Source organism: Chlamydomonas reinhardtii, chromosome 6, assembly GCF_000002595.2.
Source record: "Chlamydomonas reinhardtii strain CC-503 cw92 mt+ chromosome 6, whole genome shotgun sequence".
In the NCBI taxonomy this organism is placed as follows: Eukaryota; Viridiplantae; Chlorophyta; class Chlorophyceae; order Chlamydomonadales; family Chlamydomonadaceae; genus Chlamydomonas; species Chlamydomonas reinhardtii.
In genome coordinates this window covers 7,657,232-7,675,111 of record NC_057009.1, presented here as the reverse complement: position 1 = coordinate 7,675,111, position 17,880 = coordinate 7,657,232, and the positions used below count along the sequence as shown (strand labels likewise).

The window sequence follows — 17,880 nt, the reverse complement described above, 5'->3', positions numbered from 1 at the left end:
GTTTTGCTTCTATGAACTATGTCAAGAGAGCAAGTGAAAAGGCTGCCGCGCTTGTGCCGCTAGTTGCCAAACTTTAAAAGCGCCGAACGCGACTGCTAATAGCCTCACCTTTCAACTATTCGGGATATGGCCTGTTGTCACCTTACCATTCCTCCGTCAAGCAATCGGTCCATACCGCACAAAACCCTAATCGCCTGATCGCGACGTGCTTCCCTCCTGGCCGCCCTCGCTGTCGTCCTCGTCGTCCTCATCGCGCTTGCCTGGCCCCATGCGCCATCCAGGTCAAGAAGACACCTGATTAGGACCCGAACATGCTTAAAATTGTGCACAAATGACATTCGTGCTTGAACACATAAAAGAATGGGGAGGCCAGCCCATACACCGCCGTGTGCCCTTTCGCTCACGCGCTATCACTCCCGCCGCCCCTGTTGGCAATCTCCCATCGCTCCGGCCCTCTCGCCCTCTCTGTCAACGTCCAGTTCACTCTCACTCTCTCAGTGTCTCCGTACAGCTAATCTCGCAGACTCACACAGTCCGTGTCATGAATCTTGGTAACACACGCCACCGCCCCACGCACCCATCACCCACCCCTCCCTCGACAAACCGCCTCCGCTCACCACCACGCGCATCCCGACTCCCAACTCACCCGGGCCCCACAGGCCCACACACACACGCCCTCGCTCACTCCCTGACACTACCCACCACCAACGCAAGCCCATCAGTTGTCCTTGGCGACCGCCTCCCGCAGCGAGGTGACGGCGCCCTCCAGCGCCAGCGCCCAATGCGTCCAGTGCGTGCCGCCCTGGCAGTACACCACGTAGGGCGCGCGGATGGGGCCGTCCGCCGACAGCTCCGCAGTGGAGCCGTCGATGAAGGTGCCGTCCGCGAAAATGACCTCGTCGCCGTAGCCCGCAGTGACGCCTGTTTGCAGGCGTGTTGTGGCACGTGTTGCGTAGGAAGGAAGAGACTGTGAGCATATGAATGCTGTGTTAAACAAAGAATCAAACGGAACAAAATTCCGCCATACACGCGCGCGCAGTTACCAACAAATACCGACGCCGGTTACCGAGCTCCGCGTTTGTCGATGTTGCCCCAGTTGTCACCTTGAGTATACTCACCCGCATATGTTGCCTGGAACCCCTTACCCGGGCGTTTGGCATTCAGCCTCGTCTCCGAGGTGCGCCCGCATGCGCTGCCATGCTCCGATGAATGGTGTGTGTGTGTGTGTGTGTGTGTGTGTGTGTGTGTGTGTGTGTGTGTGTGTGTGTGTGTGTGTGTGTGTGTGTGTGTGTGTGTGTGTGTATGTGTATGTGTATGTCCATGTGTCTAGGTACAGGTCAGGGGCCCGCTCTGTGGGTTGGCACCGGGCCGGCGACACGTCGTACTCGTGTTCGCGCGCAGGAAGGAAGGCACTGGTGCAAAGCCACCCGCGCCTCCTCCACCCACACCCCATAGGCCCTACGCGCCGGGCTTGTGCAGGTAAAACAGACACATGCATACACAGATAAATACACGCATACACTGTCGTTACGCTTTGTTCCCTATGAGCTCCTTAACACACACAAACACACACACACACACACACACACACACACACACACACACACACACACACACACACACACACGCGCGCGCGCGCTCGCCATCCTTACCCGGCTCTGGTGTGATGTAGGACCCGATGGGGCATGTGCGCTGGATGCCGCGGCAGAAGGCCGTCATGCGCTCGCGGCTACGCAGCTCCACCGCCGTGATCATGGACCACACGTCCGGCACGCCGGGGGCGGGAATGACGGTGAAGCCCTCACGGTGCAGAAGCTGGCGGGTGGGCCGGGGGCAGGAGTTGTAAATGCCAGCCCAAACTAAACCAAACCAAACCAAACTAGCGGAGCACATGCAGAGGCGGCAGGTGCAACGGATAATACGAACAGGGAGCGAGGCAGGGAGGATATTAGGTTGGGAGGTTCCGAGGTAGGCAAGACGACCGTTCAGGGCTGTGCTGCAGGAATGGGGAAGGACGCGCTGCGGCTCCGCCCGTGGCTCAAGCTGTGGCCCGGCCGTTTTCCTATTTGCTTACTTCCCCTCCCACCTACCTCACAAGCCCCCACCCACCTCGGCTGCCAGACGGCCGCCCTTGAGCGCCTCTCCCGTTGTCTGTGGCGCCAGGAACAGACCCTGCAGGCCAGGCATGACACGAGTCCACACAGCCAGTCGCTGAGCAACGCCACAACTCCGCATTTCCGGCAGCGCCAGCACAGCAGCACACAACGCTGTCGCTACTCATCCTATGTGCCGCAGTGCCCACAGTGGCCCATCACCGCGTCCAACCGCCCCTCAGCGGTCCTACACAGCCGCCCTATGCACGTGCCGCCAACCTGGAAGAAGATGCGCAGGGTGGATCCGGGCACTCCGCCGGCGTCGATGCCGATGCCGGGTGCGTACAGCCGCGCCGCCACCGCGCCGATGAGGTCGGCACGGCCCGCCACGTAGCCGCCACCGGGCGCAATGGTGCCGCCTGGTGTCAGGTGGTTGTGGTTGTGGTGGTTGTGGTGGTGGTTGTGGTTGTGGTGGTGGTGATGGTGGTGGTGGTGGAAGCGGAAGGCGCCAGGTCAGCACGTGGAGGCAAGGCGAGGCCGTGCTCAGCAGCGTTGCGCCACACGACCATGCAAGCTGCTGGGGACCTGTGATCATGCCTCCATTTCCACCCTACACCTCCATATCCCCACACACCCGCGCACAGCCCTACCCGGGTTCTTGATGAGGCTGCCCATGGCCAGGTCCGCGCCCACGTCGCACGGCTCGCGTGTGTCCGTGAACTCTCCGTAGCAGTTGTCCACCGTCACCACCACGTTGGGGTCCTGGGCCTTGATGATCTGGGGGCGGGGGGCAGGCGGGGGCAGGATGGACGGGGCAACGGGGACTTCAGCACAGCAGCAGGTAGAGAGAGCAAGGCAGTTCGGCATGGGTGCGAGGACGCAGGCAGGCACATGGATCAGGGGATTGGCAAGATGGGTTGGGCTGGCGGGCCGCAGGGGCGCCGCCGCGTGGGAAGGCAGGAAAGGAAAGGGGAGTCGGAGTCTGACAAGAGGGGATCCATGATCCGTGGCGCCCTAGGTCAGCATGCCCTGCCCTGCATATACCGTGCGTGCCATCACTGCAACGTGGCACCCCGGCCCCTGCCCACCACACACCCTCACACGCCCTCACGCGCCCCCTGCTCCCACCTGCACCGCCTTGCCGATCTCGTCAATGGACAGGGTGGGGCGCAGCGCATAGCCGCACGAGCGCTGGATGTGCGCCACCTTGGTCTTGCCTGCGCCGGCAGCAACAGAGCGGCGGTTGCAGCAGCGGCAGCAGGAGGGTTTGTGGGGTCGCGGCACAAGGAGCCCAGGATAGCGGCAGTCCAGTATGGGCAAGCCGCCACGCCTTCCCCATCGCAGCTATGCCCCCTCCCATGCCCTCGCCCACCCCATCCACCCTCCCTCCCTCCCTCTCTCCCTCCCTCCCTTTCCTCACCCGGCACAACGGCTGTCTTGAGCGCCTCCCAGTCGATGCGCCCCTCGCTCGTCAGGCCCAGCTCGCGGTAGCTCACGCCCCACTCCATCAGGCTGCCATGGCCGGGGGTGCCGCGGGTGCCGATGACCTCCTCCATGGTGTCGTAGGGGCTGCCGGGGGAGGCGGTGTTACAGTCATGATTGTGTTTAAGAAGTGAAGGCGTAGCCAGGAACAGTCGTATAGCAGACGGGGGGTTGTTGCAAAGATGGTTGGAAAGAGGTACAGGATGCACTGACGACTGCAGACGAAGTCGTCGGCCCGGAGGGCGGGGCGCGAGGTGCAAGTACCAGCCCAAGCCAATACCAAATGCGAAAGAGCGAGCAAGAGAGCGTGGCCTAGGTGCTGGGAAGGGCGTGTGGTTGGTAGGGCGGGGGTCGGGCCGACGCTTCCACGCAAAGGCATGGCATGCCCTCCAGGTTCTTATCTCCCCACCACTGAACCCCTTCTCCCGCATTCCGATCCCGCACTCAAACCCCGCCCACGCCGCCGCCCACTCACTGCCCCGCCACCGCCAGCATCTCGTCTCCCGGCCGCAGCACCGAGTACAGCGCCGAGGCGATGGCGTGTGTGCCGCTCACGAACTGCACCCGCATCAACGCCGCCTCAGCGCCCATGATCTGAGCCATGACCTGTGTATGCAGGTGGTGCGGGTGGTGGGGGTGGGGGTTACATTCATGACTCTTTAAGAAGTGAAGGCGTAGGTGGTGGTGCGGGTCAGCGTGTGTTGATGGCGGTGCTGTCATGGGCGTCGGGTGTTTCCGTTACACCCAGAATTGGTCTCGAGGTGCGCTCATTAGCCCCAAGCAGGTACCACTGCAGCCATGCCCGCAGCCCATGGCAACTACATCAGGCAGCTCCCCATGGCTGTCCCCCCGTTCTACCAGCTTTCCCCACAAAGAGTATGCCTGGTGCCGCTACTGCCGCCGCTACTGCTGCTGCTGCTGCCGGCCCTGCGCCCCCACGCACCGAGTCCAGCGCCTCACGGCCCAGGTCGCCGTGGCCGTAGCCGGTAGAGCCCTGAGTACCGGAGCGAGGGAGCGACGGAGGGAAAGCAAAGACGTACGGAAGGGTTGAATTCCAGGCGCCACGCGAATACGAGCCTTGCGACTTCGAGCACTCCCACGCCGCCCCCGCCCCATGTTCACCCTGCCCCCAGCCGTTGTGTCATCGCATTGACAGCCAGGCGCTCCATTCACATGCGCCATCCCCCTGCCCGCGCATGCCACAACACACACGCGCGCACACACACACATACACTTGAACACACATACACTTGAACACACACGCAGGGACGCCCCCACCCACCTGGAAGTGGTGGGGCCCGATGCGGTGGTCGCGGAAGGCCTTCTGCACTTTGCGCACATTGGCCGCGACCAGCCGGTCCACCTGCGGGTGGGAGGTAGGGTTGAGTGTATGTTGGGTGGGGTAGGAGGGTTGCAGCGCATGGGGGCGAGGCAGGAGAGGGACGGGAGTGGTGATTGCAGATGCTGCGTGACCTGTGTACCAGGGCGCTCCGGGATGCGGGCTCTAGAGGCCGTAGATTCTCGGGGCCGCCCCCTGCCCCGTGTTCAACGCCTGGCAATTCCGCGACAACACCCCGCGAGCGAGCGCCAGGCACAGACTACGAACAGTCGGGCGTGTGCGTGTTACTGACGTGCCTCTCGCCGGCACGCACCTCGGTGAACACGGGCGCGAGATCCTGGGCGCAGTCCCAGATCTGCGATAGTCGCGGGCGATGTGACGTCGGGTGGGGATAGCGAGCTCAGGGGAAGAGTCAAAAGAACAGGAGAACACGGCGGCGAGGAGCAGCCACCAACAGGCGAGTGCAATCGGGGTGTTGCAGCGGACAGGTGTTGCGCTGCCTTCCCCTCTGACGCTGCACCGTGTATTGCATGCATTGGCATCAGAGTCCAAGACTGCTTTGGAGGCGATACAGCGCGCCGCGAGTGGGTTCGCGCAGGTTGCCGTGCCGACTGTGTCGCCTCTACCCGCGACCACCAAACCACAGTCGCTGCGCGCGGCTACGAGCGGATGCACCGCCCCTGGCCGCTCCCAACTCGCCATTCACACCTGAGGCCATATGCAATTTACCATACCTGCTCCGCAACGGTCTGCTCCCGCACCGGAGACTCGGCGACCGCAGGCCCTGCAGCTCCAGACGGCGGCTCAGCAGTAGCCCATTTGGTCCTATTGGCTGAGCGACGCTCTCCATGAGCGATGACGGTGCGCGTGGGAGCTGCGACCACCGGCCGAGCGGCAAGCGGGGCAAGCGGCGCAATTTGGCCGTCGACTGTGTGGCGAATGGCAGTCGGGCAGCGGCCCGTGCGTAGTAGTGACATGGTGTTGATTGTATGAAGAATTGGCTAGGTCGCTGAGCGAGCCGAGGCTACATCATTGACTTCGGCCCACGCCCATGTTGCTGCATTCAGTTCTGTGAGCCCTCTGAGATTTGTTCAGCATTGTTACTCAGTTAACAAGAGTGTGTATGGAGAGGTCAGGCTTTCTGCGCATTTAATAGTCAGACGAAGGAGGACGAAAAACTCGCGCGTAACAGACCTTCCTATGGGCTCCAGAGGCTATCTTAATATGCTTCCAACAATACACAGAGAAATATTATGTGAGCGTTGAACTACAGCTTAGCTAGGATGGGACGACGCGGTCTTGTTGCAGCGGTGCTGTGCTGCGCCCTGCTCTGTGGGCCGGAGCACTGGTATGTTGATGCAAAGGTTCCTGGAAAGCTTGTGAAGGTAAGTTTAACCGGCGTGGGCTGAGTCTTGCGATTGTTTTTTCTGAACCTGACAGCCCGTGCTGCCCGTCCAGGCGATCTGGGATGATGCGAGCACTCAGACTGAGGTAGATGCTGCTGAGGTGAAGCGGCTCAGGTGAGGAAAAAGGGTGGGGGTGTCAAAGGCCAAGGCACCCACGCACTGCCCCGACCGTGATGGAAACCCTACGCCCTTGTCGACACAGGCAAGAGGCCTGGGAAATGTTTGACCACGGCTACACAAACTACATGAAGCACGCCTTTCCCAAGGTGCGCTGTGCACACAGTTACAGAGCAAAGCGTGCGCTGCGGGCAGGTGTGCAGCCCGCCCACAGGACGTCAAAACCCTGCCCACTGGCGTTTGTGTGCCAGCCGCTTACCCGCGCTTTCTATCCGTGTACGCAACCCAAAACGACTCTGGCCAACGGCTTGCCCCCTCCTATGTGCTTATGCATATATCGTACTTGTACGTGCATGTGCAACCCTACGTGTGTGTATGTGTGCTGTATGTATCTTTGCTCTTGTTCCTTTCAGGACAACCTGCTGCCCATCAGCTGCGGCGGGAAGGACTGGCAGGGCGGGCTTGCCATCACCCTGGTGGACTCCCTGGATGCACTCATGGTGCGCGCCTGTGTGTGTGTGTGTGTGTGTGTGTGTGTGCGTGTGTGTGTGTGTGTGTGTGTGTGTGTGTGTGTGTGTGTGTGTGTGTGTGTGTGTGTGTGTGTGTGTGTGTGGCGCAATGCGTGAAAAGGGGCTGGAAGGAGTTGCTGGGGTTTGTGTGCGTATGTGCCCTGGGTTTGGTAGTGAAGGAGTGGTCGGAGGTCAGAACCCCAGCTGTAGGCTGCGATGCGACTGTGTGGGTCGTGGGATGGAGCTGACGGGGTCCCGGTCAGCTGGGGGCTGGAAGCAAATAGACTCTTCCTTCGCCTCGCCTCCCCTCTTACGTGCGTACATCCCTACTGCCAATCCCGCTGCAGCTGCTGAACCGCAAGCAGGACGTGCTGGACTCCATGGAGCTGGTGCGGCGGGAGCTGCACTTCGACAAGGACATCAAGGTGCGTGCGGTGGACAAATCGTAGTATAGACCCGAGCGCCCCCCCCCCACCCGCCCACCGGAAGGCACAAAACACAGGACAGAACAGTGGCGGTGTCACGGGGCGTCAGAAGGGACTCCAGGCCGCGCCTCGCTCGCTCCCGCGGCCTACGAGCCGCGCTCAGCAACATCTCAGCGGCTTGCTTGCAGCCGCGCCTTCTCCACAAGTCGCCTTCCCCGCAAACCGCCGTCGTGCAGGTGCACGTGTTCGAAACCGTGATCCGCGTGCTGGGCGGGCTGCTGAGCGGCCATATGCTGCTGGACCGGAACCCGGGCATGGTGGATGCCGCAGACCCACATGCGGCGGCGGCGGCTGCGGCGGCGGCACTGAACCGGACACAGCAGGCACAGCACCTGGACCCGGCAGAGGCGCAGGCGCGGGCGCGGGGTGCTGGCGACGCGCACTTGTTAGGGGGCGGGGAGGTGTCGGCAGGAGGGCAGCACGCGGAGGAGCAGCAGCTGGAGCGGCGGCAGCGGGATCAGGGGCAAGGCTGGCAGGAGGGCAGCAGCAGTGCGGAGCCGGGTGAGCACGGCGGGGGGTCAGAGGGCAACGGCGCTGGCCCTGACACTGGCGCTGCCACTGCTCCTTATACCAGTCCCGGTGACGAGTCCACCAGCAATAGCACCATCACCAACGACAACAGCACCAATAGCAGCAGCCATCGGCAGAAGCCCAGTGCGTACGACGGCATCTTCCTGCGCAAGGCGGTGGAGCTGGCGGACCTGCTGCTGCCGGCCTTCGACACGCCCTCGGGGCTGCCGGCGCTGTTCGTGCACCTCAAGACGGTGCGTGCGTGCGCCCGAGCGTGGGGGCAAGATGGGCGGAAAGCTGGTGGGGTGGATGGACGGATGGGCGGGGTGGCGGGCAATGGGGCGGGCAATCGGGCAGGGTCCAAACAGCAAGGCCCATCAGCTGAAGGTTCTCGGCCGCTACGGGCTGTAGGCTGGGCTGGGCTGGGCTGGGCTGGGCTGGGCTGGGCTGGGCTGGGCTGGGCTGGGCTGGGCTGGGCTGGGCTGGGCTGGGCTGGGCTGGGGGGCTGACTCCTGGGTGTGTGTCCGCACGCCTCGTGCCCCTCCCCGTGCAGGGCCCTGTGCACGACAGCTTCAACAGCACCTGCACCGCCTGCGCTGGGACCCTGCTGCTGGAGCTGGGCATGCTCACAGCGCTGACGGGTGCGCGAGGGAGAGCTGGCTGTGGGCGCGAGGGAGGGGCGCGAGGGAGGGGCGCGAGGGAGGGGCCGTGGGGCATGGCCCGTGGGGCTTGGGCCCCAGGATTCGTCTCCAGGGCGCGGCCATGTGCGTGCGTTCTGGACGGGCGTGTGGGCTGCATGCTGACGACGTTGTTGTCGTGCTCCGTGTCACGTGTCACGTGTGCTCTTCCATGCCACGGGCTGACGCATGTGGTGCTCCGCGGCCGCAGGTGACCCGGTGTACCTGGAGAAGGCGGAGTTTGCAGCCAAGGCGCTGTACGACAGGTGGGGAGCGCGGCTGTGTGTATGGAGGCGCGGGAGGCGTAGATGATTCCAATGCCAACCCACGCAGTGTGTATGGAAGACGCTGCGGCAGGGGCGGAGCGGGCAGCCCGCACTGCAGACTATAAGTAACTTGCGCGCCACTCAACCCAAATTTGACCCCTTCTACTCTTACTCTAGCACTCACGCGTCCTCGTCCACGCTGCCCTTGCATCTCCAACGGACACGAGCAGGCGCAGCCGGCTGGGGCTGGTGGGCGCTTCCCTCAACGTGGTGAACAGCCAGTGGGCCAGCCGCGAGAGCACCATTGGGCCGGGCAGCGACAGCTACTACGAGTACCTGCTCAAGGTGGGGGCGGGGGCATTGAGAGAGGGAGGGGAGGGGTGGTCTTTGACAAACGACGGAGCGGCCAAGGGGAAGGGAGGAGGCGTGGACGTAGCAGTGTGTTTAAGGCTGTAACATGCCGGGGGCAAGATGGGAGGTCAGCAGAAAGGGCCCGGCATGCTTTCAGTGGTGAGGAAATGTGGGCACATGTGCAAGGCACAGACTTTTCCCGAACCTGAAATTGCCCCCTCCCACTCCTCGCCGTTACCATGTACCCATTACCTTACCCTCGCAACCCGCCCCGCCGTTGTAGGCGTACCTCATGTTCGGCAAGTCGGAGTACCTGGACTGGTTTGCAGAGCTGTACGGCAGCACCATGAGGTGGATGCAGGTGGGGGTGTGCGAGCAGGCGTGAGTGTGTGGGATACAAAAGCGAAGTGAGTGTGCGTGTGTGTTTTAAGTATGCAACGGGAATGTGCATGCTTGTCTCTCTCATATGCTTCGCACGGTGTGTATGCCCGGACGTGCTGGGCCAGCGTTGCAGCAGCCGTGTCCGGCTATGCCAGGGCCGGTGTGTCTGTCACGGTCGCCACATCCCGCGTGCAAGTTAAAAGCCCCATCACTCCATCGCCGCCCTCCTCCCACACCCCGTACCCGCTCCCCCGGCCCTCGCCCTTGGCCGCCGCCGCCGCCTGTCAGATCCCCGGCACCTTCAAGGGCTACAGCTGGATGGTGGATGTGCACATGGACAACGGCCGGCTGTCGCGGCCCTTCGTGTCCAGCCTGGGCGCCTTCTGGCCCGGCATGCAGGCGCTGGCAGGTGGGGTGTGGGGCGGGTGGGGCGTGGGTAGGCGGGTTGCAAAGGTTGGTACAAAGGAGTGTAGTGAAGTAGACAGCAGTGTGGGTGTGCTTAGGGTTGGGGCAGGCAGGGGCCGGTTTGGAGTTGTTACCAGGCTGGAGTGCGGGGGTGGGGTCGGGTGTAAATACCAGCCCAAACTAAACCAAGCCAAACTAGCGGAGCACAGGCAGAGGCAACAGTTGCAAACGGGGGGGCATACGGGGAATGCCTTGCAAGCGTGGCGGATGCTGACGCACACACACACTATGCGTAAGTATCTCCGTCGCGTCATTGGGCGGGCTTTCGTTTCGTTTTTTAACACACTATGCGCTGTGTTTTCCTTGTGTGCTTTTACACACATTTAAGCGTGCGGTTTCCTCCAGTTTGCTCCTCAAAACAGTCGTACACACACGCACCTGCATGCCCATGTGCGCGCAGGCCAGGAGCGCGAGGCTGTGGAGCTGCACGCCAACTTCACTGCGGCCTGGCGCACCTTCGGATGGCTGCCCGAGGTGTTCGGCATCGACCTCAGCAAGGTGTGTGTGTGTGTGTGTGTGTGTGCGTGCGTGTGTGTGGGGAGGAGGGCGATTGCTCCGGCGTCATGCGGTGTGCATCGTTGTATTGTAGACCTTTGCTCACCCGCCATTCGCCGCTTTCCCCTGCCACCACCTCAAATGCCATGTCTACCGCCTCCACTACCTCTTCCACCACCTCTTTTACCGCCGCCGCCGGCTGGCCGCCAGGTGCACCCCGAGGACCCCGGCTACAACCTGCGGCCCGAGCACATCGAGTCCACCTACCTGCTGCACTGCCTCACGCAGGTGGGCCGGGGAGGGCCGCGGGCAGGAGGGGGCGAGGGACAGGGCTGGGGAGTGATGTGGGGACCGGCCCGGCGGCGCAGTGTTTGCCATGGAGCACACAGCGCAAGGACGGCGCAAAGCCCGCGTTCGTCGTTGTGCCTGCCCAGCCCCGTTGGAACGCCCGGTAATGTTGCCGTGGCCACGACCCCTGCTGCCACTGCCCCATAACGTCGCGGTGTCGCGCCCATCTCTGCCTGCTCACCCGCTCTGTCAGGTATGTGTGTGTGTATATGTGTGTGTGTGCCTGCTGCCTGCCTGCGCGCAGAACCCGTACTACCTGCGGGTGGCCTCCAACATCCAGTCCACGCTGCACGCCCACAACCGCGTCCAGTGCGGCTACACGCAGATCAACCACGTCGACACGGGTGAGAGCCTGAGAGGGACGTGCCGTGAGAGGGTCGTGGGGGTGTGGGGATGTTGCGGCCCCACAACCTGCCTTTCTCCGTTCTCGCTCTCCTCTCCTCTCTGGCGCTTTTAGGATTCCCTCCACTCGCTCAGTGACTTGAACTCCTGGTGTGTATCCTATTGTGACTGGCTGTGTGTGTAGTATGTTGCGTGTGGCTGGGGCTATGTCTATGCCTATGTGTGTGTGTGTGTCTATGTCTATGCTTATGTGTGTGTGTGTGTGTGTGTGTGTGTCTGTGCGCCTGCAGGCGAGCACGGCGACCTGATGGAGAGCTACTTCCTGTCCGAGACGGCCAAGTACCTCTACCTCATGGTGCGGGCGAGACCTTTGCGGGGGGGAGGGGGAGGGGGCGAGACCTTTGAGGGAAACTGGGGGAGGAAAAGATGGGTAAGGAGGGAGGCGAAGACCTTGGGAAGGATGAAGATGGGCGGGATCAAAGGCCAAGAAGCCGAAAATATAGACGCCGTGCTCTCCTGTGTCGCGCCACCCGAAGGACGGCACACCTCTCCTCTCTTACCTTCATGCTTGTTCCTCCCTCTCCCCATCTCACCTCCCGCCTTCCTTCCTTCCCGCCCCCTTCCCAACAGTTCTCCGACGCGCCCGGCCTGATCGACTACTACGTGCTCACCACGGAGGGCCACCTCATGCCGCCCGTGCCCCACCCCGACAGCCTAGACCTGGACCGGCTCCGGCGCAGACACGTGCGCCGGCAGCGGCGGCGAGGCCAGCAGGCAGCGACAAAGGAACAGGGCGCGGGGCAGCAGCAGCAGCAGCAGCAAGGCGAGCAGGCGGGCGCGGTGACGCAGGAGCACCACGGCAAGCCTGGTGGCGTGGCGGCGGTGCGTGCGGCGGTCGATGCCATCTTCGCGGCGGTGGCGGCAGTGTCCGGTCACCATTCGCACCAGCAGCACCAGCACCAGCACGCGCCCAGCACCCACGCGCGGGGTGAGCAGGTCGAGTCCGCGCAACACCAGCGCCAGCCGCAGGACCAGCACCCACACGAAGGGGCGGTGGACCTTGATGCAGCCGCGGCTACCGTTGCCGCGGCCGCGGCGGCGGCGGCGTCCACTGCCGGCGGCGACACAGCCACAACTGCGGCCGCAGCTGCGGCTGCCGCGGCGGCTGTAGCAGCACTCGCGGAGGGCGCTGGCGGCGGCAGTAGCAGCAGCGGCGGCAGCGGCCAGTGGACACCGGAGAGCCTGGCGGCTGCTGTGCACGCACTGCGTCAGGCGGCGGAGGGCAATGAGTCGGCGCTGACCGGACACGGCGCCGCCTCCTCGCATGCCGCTGGCGAGGATGGGAATGACGACGCGGACGACGAGGCGTGGGACGAGGCGGGGGACGAGGCCGCTGAGGGGGATGCTGCGGCGGGCGGGTGGGCGTCCGAGCTGCCAGTGCCGCAGCCGGTGCCGGAGAACTGCGCCAAGATTTGCACGCCGCCGCCGGAGGCGGAGCAGGTGTGTGTGTGTGTGTGTGTGTGTGTGTGTGTGTGTGTGTGTGTGTGTGTGTGTGTGTGTCCCGCTGCGCTGCCTCCGGGCCGTACTCATCTTGGCCGGGACGCGTGAGCGGTGTGTGCAGTAGGGTGTGCACACACGTGCATGCCTGCATCAGAGCAGACCCTGGTCGGTCTGCTGCCCTGCTTAGGCTGCCGCATCGTGCCTCCTCAGCCCACTCCACCCATATGGTGCTACGCACGCACACAGGCCGCGGAGGAGGCCCGCCTGCGCGCCGCCTTCCCGCTGCTTGGCTTCCGCCGCCGCGACGCAGAGCTGGTGCGGCACCGCCGCTGTGTGGCCTGCTGCGTCGTCACGGCTCGCATCGCCGACAACCCGCCGCAGGTGTGGGAATGGTTGCGGGGGGGGCCGTGGGGCACGCACGCAGCGCGTGTGTATGCAGGAGCGTATGCATCCTGTGTAGCTGCATGCTGTGTGCTCCGTCCGGATCAGCTGTGAGCTGGCAGCTTTGCCTATGCCTGTACCGTAGCAGTAGAAGGCGTAACCGGCAGGCACACTAATCATCTGCTATCGCCGCAGGACGACGCATCCCGTGCGCGCATCATGAAGCTGCCGCGTGAGAGCATCGACGAGGTCACCAACCAGCAAGGCAAGTGGGACTGGTGGTGGTCTGAGCGGCTGTGGTTGCTCCCTGGCTGCTAGGCAGCCCATTTGTCCTCCATAGCATTGCACTACCCGCTGTACACCGCGATCGCCAGGAACGCGGAAGCGGAGAGGTCCGACACCGGATGGGTTTTTTTCTTGCGCTCCCCGCAGACGGCCAGCAGCAGCAGCAGAACCAGCACGTGCTGGCGCAGGTGGTGTGCACCATCAAGGTCTTCCGGGATGGGTCCCTGTCATGGTGCGTGGAGGGGGGTTCACAATGCGCAGTATGAAGCACAGTGGGACTTGGACGGTATCAAAACTGTACGGTGTCACAATGCCGCACGCGGTGCGCTCTAGTGGTTATGCATGTGGAAGCTTGTCTGCTGAAGTGCTGGAGTTTGCATTTTGCCCTGCGCTTTCGTGCATGCTCACGCAGCAACAATGTGCGAGGCGTCACACCACACGATGCGGTAAGTCGAAGGGGCGGTGGCAATGTCTGTTCAAGCACAGCGTTTAAAAACCTTGTTTGCGCCGCAATCGCGCCGGTCAGTTTTTGATGCCGAAACATTACTCGCTGTTGCCTGCACTGCCCCGCGCCCACAGCAGCACGGCGTTCCGTACAACGCGGTCATTCTTCAAATGTCGGCTGTTCCTGATGACCCACAGCAGCAACAGAAGCAGCAGGGACAGGGGCAGACAGCCGGACAGCAGCACAAGTCGGGCCGGCAGCAGCAGCCGGGGCAGCCGCCGGCGCCCGACTATGGCTTGGTAGCGGTGCGGGGCGGGTTGGGTGGCGAGACGTCGCTCGTGCTCGAAGCCATGACCGCACACTATGGGCCCATCCTCGCGGACGCGACGCCCAAGTGCTTGTCAGAGCTGCTGGCAGCGCCCGTGACGCATCTAGCAGGCGGCTGTGATGGACACCTGCAGAGCCCTCTTGAGGTGCCGCTGCTGCTGCACCGGTGGCGTGGGTCGGGCGGGCAGCGCATCGGGCGTCAGGGCGGTGGCACCTGCCCCGCCTACCTGCGCCGGCGGATGAACAAGTTGGGCCGGTCCACGGCACCCGTAGGCAAGGTGCGGAAGGGCGAGGACCCGGAGTGCGGGCTCGTGTCCGACCTGGGGCCATGGACGCGTCCGCCCTACGGCTCGGGAGCGGAGGGCGGCGGCAGCCGGCCGGTCAGGAGGCGGCGTCAGCCGCTGCAGGTGCAGGTGGAGGTGGATGCCGCTGCGGAGGTGGCGGAGGTGCCGGTGGCGGCCCTGGGTGCGGAGGCGGTCCATGGGACTGGCCAGGAGGCTGAGCCGCAAGAGCAGGAGCATCCGGTCCAGCTCCAACACCAGAATCAGGACCACGACCAAGATGAGGACCAGCATTACTTGCAGCTCCAACACCAGGGTCAGGACCAGCACTTGCAGTACTACCAAGAACCGGAACCGCTGGAGGGCCTACCGCCCGACGGCTTCGCCAGTGTTGACGCCTTCTTTTTGGCAAGAGACGCCGAGCTGCTGCGTGAGCAGCAGCAGCAGCAGGAGGGGCAGCAGCAGGGGCAGCAGTTACAGCAGGGGCAGCAGCAGGAGCAGCAGCAGGACGAGGGGCAGGGCCGGGACGAGGAGGAGAGGCGCATCAGCCCGCACCACCTCAGCCGCATGGACCCAGACGGGGACATTCCCCCCATGGAGTATGTGCAGCTGTACCAAGAAGTGGAGCCGCTGGAGGGCCTGCCGCCCGACGGCTTCGCCAGTGTTGACGCCTTCTTCTTGGCAAGAGACGCCGAGCTACTGCGAGAGCAGCAGCAGGGCCAGCTGGCAGCACAGCTCGAGCAGCAGCACCGGCTGCAGCAGGAGGAGCCGCAGAACGCGGTGGCGATTCCGGGACAACACCATGAGGAGCAGGAGTATGAGTACGACTGTGACTGCGGAGCCCACTTGGCGCCTGCGACTGTGGTGCCCAGAGCACTGCCGGCTGCAGGTGCGGCTGCGGCGCAGGCGGCGATTGCGCCGGCAGCGGTTGCGGGCGAGGTAGCGGTGCAGGAGGACGACGACGGCGGCGGCAGCTGCGGCGACCCGGACTCCTACGACATCATTGACATCTATGTCGAGGACGACGAAGAGGACGACGATGATGAGGGGGTGGGCGAGGTGGCGGCAATAGACAGCGGGCCGGACCGCGGCTTGGGGATGGTGCCAGTGCTGCCCGGAGACGTAGACCTAGACTCCCAACAGCACGAGCACCAGCACCAGCACCAGCAGCCTCAGGAGGGCGCTGGAGCGGCGACGCCCGAGGGCAACGTGAAAGCCGGAGGCCAGGGCACCGCCCCAACCCCGGTCCCGGCGCAGCCCGAGGCCCCGGCGCAGTTGCCGGTCGAGCCGCCGGCGCAGGGTCGTGCGGAGGCCGCTGCCAAGTCGGCAGCGCGCCGGGCGCAAGAGGACGACGAGGATGAGTATGAGGACGATGATGAGGACGAAGAGCTAGTTGACCAGCCGCTGTGGCGCTGGTCCATAGAGTCGCACCACGACGGCGCGTGCGCGCACGCGCCCACCGCCACCGGGGCCCTGGTGCGTGTGCGGGTCGTCCTGGAGTCCACGGGGCTTGGCGTTCTGTCGCTATTGTGGGCAAGGGCACGGTCGGGGTGCTTTCAAAGGTTCAGCCAACACTGCTGCTACCTCCTGGCTGTTGAACGCCTGGTCACTTGCCCATCATGGCACAGCCGATCATGCGGTTCATGTGTGGTGTCTGGGGGCTAGCCACCCGTCATACGGTACGCCAACCGCCTATTGCAACTGTCAATGCAACTGTTGGCTCGACGTTGCTTGTGTGTGCACCGCACGCGCAGGTGCTAGCGGAGCCGCGGGACGGCTGCGAGCAGGCCGCGAACCCGGCGGCACTGGCAGGCGCAGTGGCAGTGGTGGTGCGCGGCGGCTGCAGCTTTGTGGCCAAGACACTCAACATGCAGGCCGCAGGTGGGGGTCCTGGAGGTTGCAGCGCCCAGACATGGAAGGGCTGCGTGCATTGTGCATGCGTTCCCGTTGTGCATCGCAGTGCGGTGTCCTGACCGAGTCCGTTGACTACCTCCTCCTCTAAAGCAACATTCTCACTTGCCCGCACACCAATTGCATGTGACCATAATCCGTTCCCTGCATATTGCCCTTGCCTTTGTCCTTGCCCTTGCCCGCAGGCGCTGTAGGGGTGCTGGTGCTGAACACGCAGCCGCCCGGCGAGCTCCTCAACATGGCCGCGGACGACTCCGGCCAGGAGCCCGAGATCCCCGCGCTGCTGCTGGGCGGAGCCGAGTCGCGCCGCCTGCTGCAGGCGCTGGCGGCGGCCGGCGTGGCAGGCGAGCCGCCGCCGGTCGGTAGCATGGCGGCGCTGCCCCACCACATGATGGCGCCCGGCGGCCCGGCGCGGAGATTGATCTCCGGTGCCGCGCAGGCGCCCGCCGGGCAGGGTGCCGCGGCCGGGGGCGGCGGCGGTGGCGCTGAAGGCACTTGCTCCGCAGCGCCTGTGCAGGGCGGCGGTGCCGTAGGCGCTGGCGCTGACAGCTCCACCACGCCGTCTGAAGGCGGCGGCGGCAGCGGAGGAGGAGCAGGAGGAGGCAATAGTGCTGGCGGCAGCGGTGGCGGTGGCGGCGGCGGCGGCGGTAACCAACTAAGCACGCGGCTGGACTTGTTGGTGCCCAGCGGCTCGCACGCCTTCCTGCAGGCCAACGTGGTGGCCAAGGGCCGCAACCTGCAGCACCTGTTTGAGAGCGTGTTGGCGGACGGCCGCGCGGTGCTGCTGCTGCAGCAGATTGCGCAAACAAACGCGAAGCAGGTGGGCAGTAATGGCGGGCGGTGACGTGGGGCTGCTGGGTATGCGTGACTGGCCCATTGCACGCGAGCCGCTTCGGACAGTGGACACATGCCGTACGCAGAACGCGCGCGGACGTTGCTGAGAGCAATCCTTTTTGATGATGAATTTTCGGCCGTTGCCTGGAATCCATGTGCAGGTGATCGCCTCGATGCGCCAACGAAAGCCGTGACCATGGGGACGAAACGACGCGCGCTGGCGAAGCTGGCTCGCAGTGTGTTCATATTGTGCGGCAGGATGAGATGACGTGATTCCTGGGGGCGCATCAGGTTTGGGAGGGTTTTATGAGCGCGCATGCATGCAGGGGTGGGAAAGAGGTTGTGTGAATGCGAATCTCCAGGCCGGGACAGGGGAGGAATGAGCGATCGGGAGACGGCGGAGGAGCAGTTGCAATGGAGGCCTCGCTTGGCCTCCCCTGAGCTGTTGCTGCGCGAGCAGAGCAGCACTCGCTCTGTAAGAGCTGCACTTTTCAGTCTTTTGTCCGCTGCATTATGGGCCAAACTAGCCTGAGTCAGTCCTCGACTCCGGCGTCTAGATGTCCAGCAAAGCGGTTCCGGGGTTCCGGCACTCGAGGGGCCAGCGGGTGGAGCGTGCGGGACCATCTTGTCTGGCCCGGTTGGATGTTTGG

At 64.1% G+C, this 17,880-nt stretch overlaps 2 protein-coding genes across 2 annotated transcripts; one reads left to right on the top strand and one right to left on the bottom strand.

Annotated features, from left to right (window-relative positions):
- Positions 1–60: 60 nt before the first annotated feature.
- On the bottom strand, positions 61–5,942 carry CHLRE_06g301650v5 (uncharacterized protein). Its single transcript, XM_001691373.2, has 12 exons — positions 5,649–5,942; positions 5,228–5,269; positions 4,858–4,938; positions 4,519–4,569; positions 4,051–4,181; positions 3,514–3,662; positions 3,222–3,310; positions 2,744–2,870; positions 2,373–2,512; positions 2,110–2,172; positions 1,653–1,815; positions 61–921 (listed from the first exon to the last, which is right to left on the bottom strand). The coding sequence occupies exons 1-12, from the start codon at positions 5,889–5,891 to the stop codon at positions 719–721; spliced, it is 1,482 nt and encodes a 493-aa protein (XP_001691425.2). The 5' UTR covers positions 5,892–5,942; the 3' UTR covers positions 61–718.
- A 100-nt stretch (positions 5,943–6,042) lies between these two features.
- Positions 6,043–17,721, top strand: CHLRE_06g301600v5 (uncharacterized protein). Its single transcript, XM_043063611.1, has 24 exons — positions 6,043–6,299; positions 6,373–6,434; positions 6,523–6,586; positions 6,851–6,937; positions 7,294–7,371; positions 7,608–8,195; positions 8,495–8,582; positions 8,830–8,884; positions 9,115–9,229; positions 9,519–9,596; positions 9,905–10,025; positions 10,482–10,579; positions 10,787–10,864; positions 11,169–11,268; positions 11,557–11,621; positions 11,897–12,766; positions 13,013–13,147; positions 13,343–13,412; positions 13,580–13,664; positions 13,845–13,878; positions 14,012–15,961; positions 16,240–16,366; positions 16,582–17,216; positions 17,392–17,721. The coding sequence occupies exons 1-24, from the start codon at positions 6,198–6,200 to the stop codon at positions 17,422–17,424; spliced, it is 5,718 nt and encodes a 1,905-aa protein (XP_042924317.1). The 5' UTR covers positions 6,043–6,197; the 3' UTR covers positions 17,425–17,721.
- The last annotated feature ends 159 nt before the right edge of the window (positions 17,722–17,880 follow it).

Bases quoted from the DNA above. Each gene is read 5' to 3' on its own strand.
- CHLRE_06g301650v5 (XM_001691373.2), bottom strand. From the start codon at position 5,891: ATGTCACTACTACGCACGGGCCGCTGCCCGACTGCCATTCGCCACACA. The intron at 3,663-4,050 runs GTGAGTGGGCGG...CTCCCCCGGCAG, and splicing joins ATGCTGGCGGTGGCGGGGCA to CCCCTACGACACCATGGAGG. The intron at 2,871-3,221 runs GTGGGAGCAGGG...CCCCGCCCCCAG, and splicing joins AGATCGGCAAGGCGGTGCAG to ATCATCAAGGCCCAGGACCC.
- CHLRE_06g301600v5 (XM_043063611.1), top strand. From the start codon at position 6,198: ATGGGACGACGCGGTCTTGTTGCAGCGGTGCTGTGCTGCGCCCTGCTC. The intron at 6,300-6,372 runs GTAAGTTTAACC...CTGCCCGTCCAG, and splicing joins TTCCTGGAAAGCTTGTGAAG to GCGATCTGGGATGATGCGAG. The intron at 7,372-7,607 runs GTGCGTGCGGTG...GCCGTCGTGCAG, and splicing joins ACTTCGACAAGGACATCAAG to GTGCACGTGTTCGAAACCGT.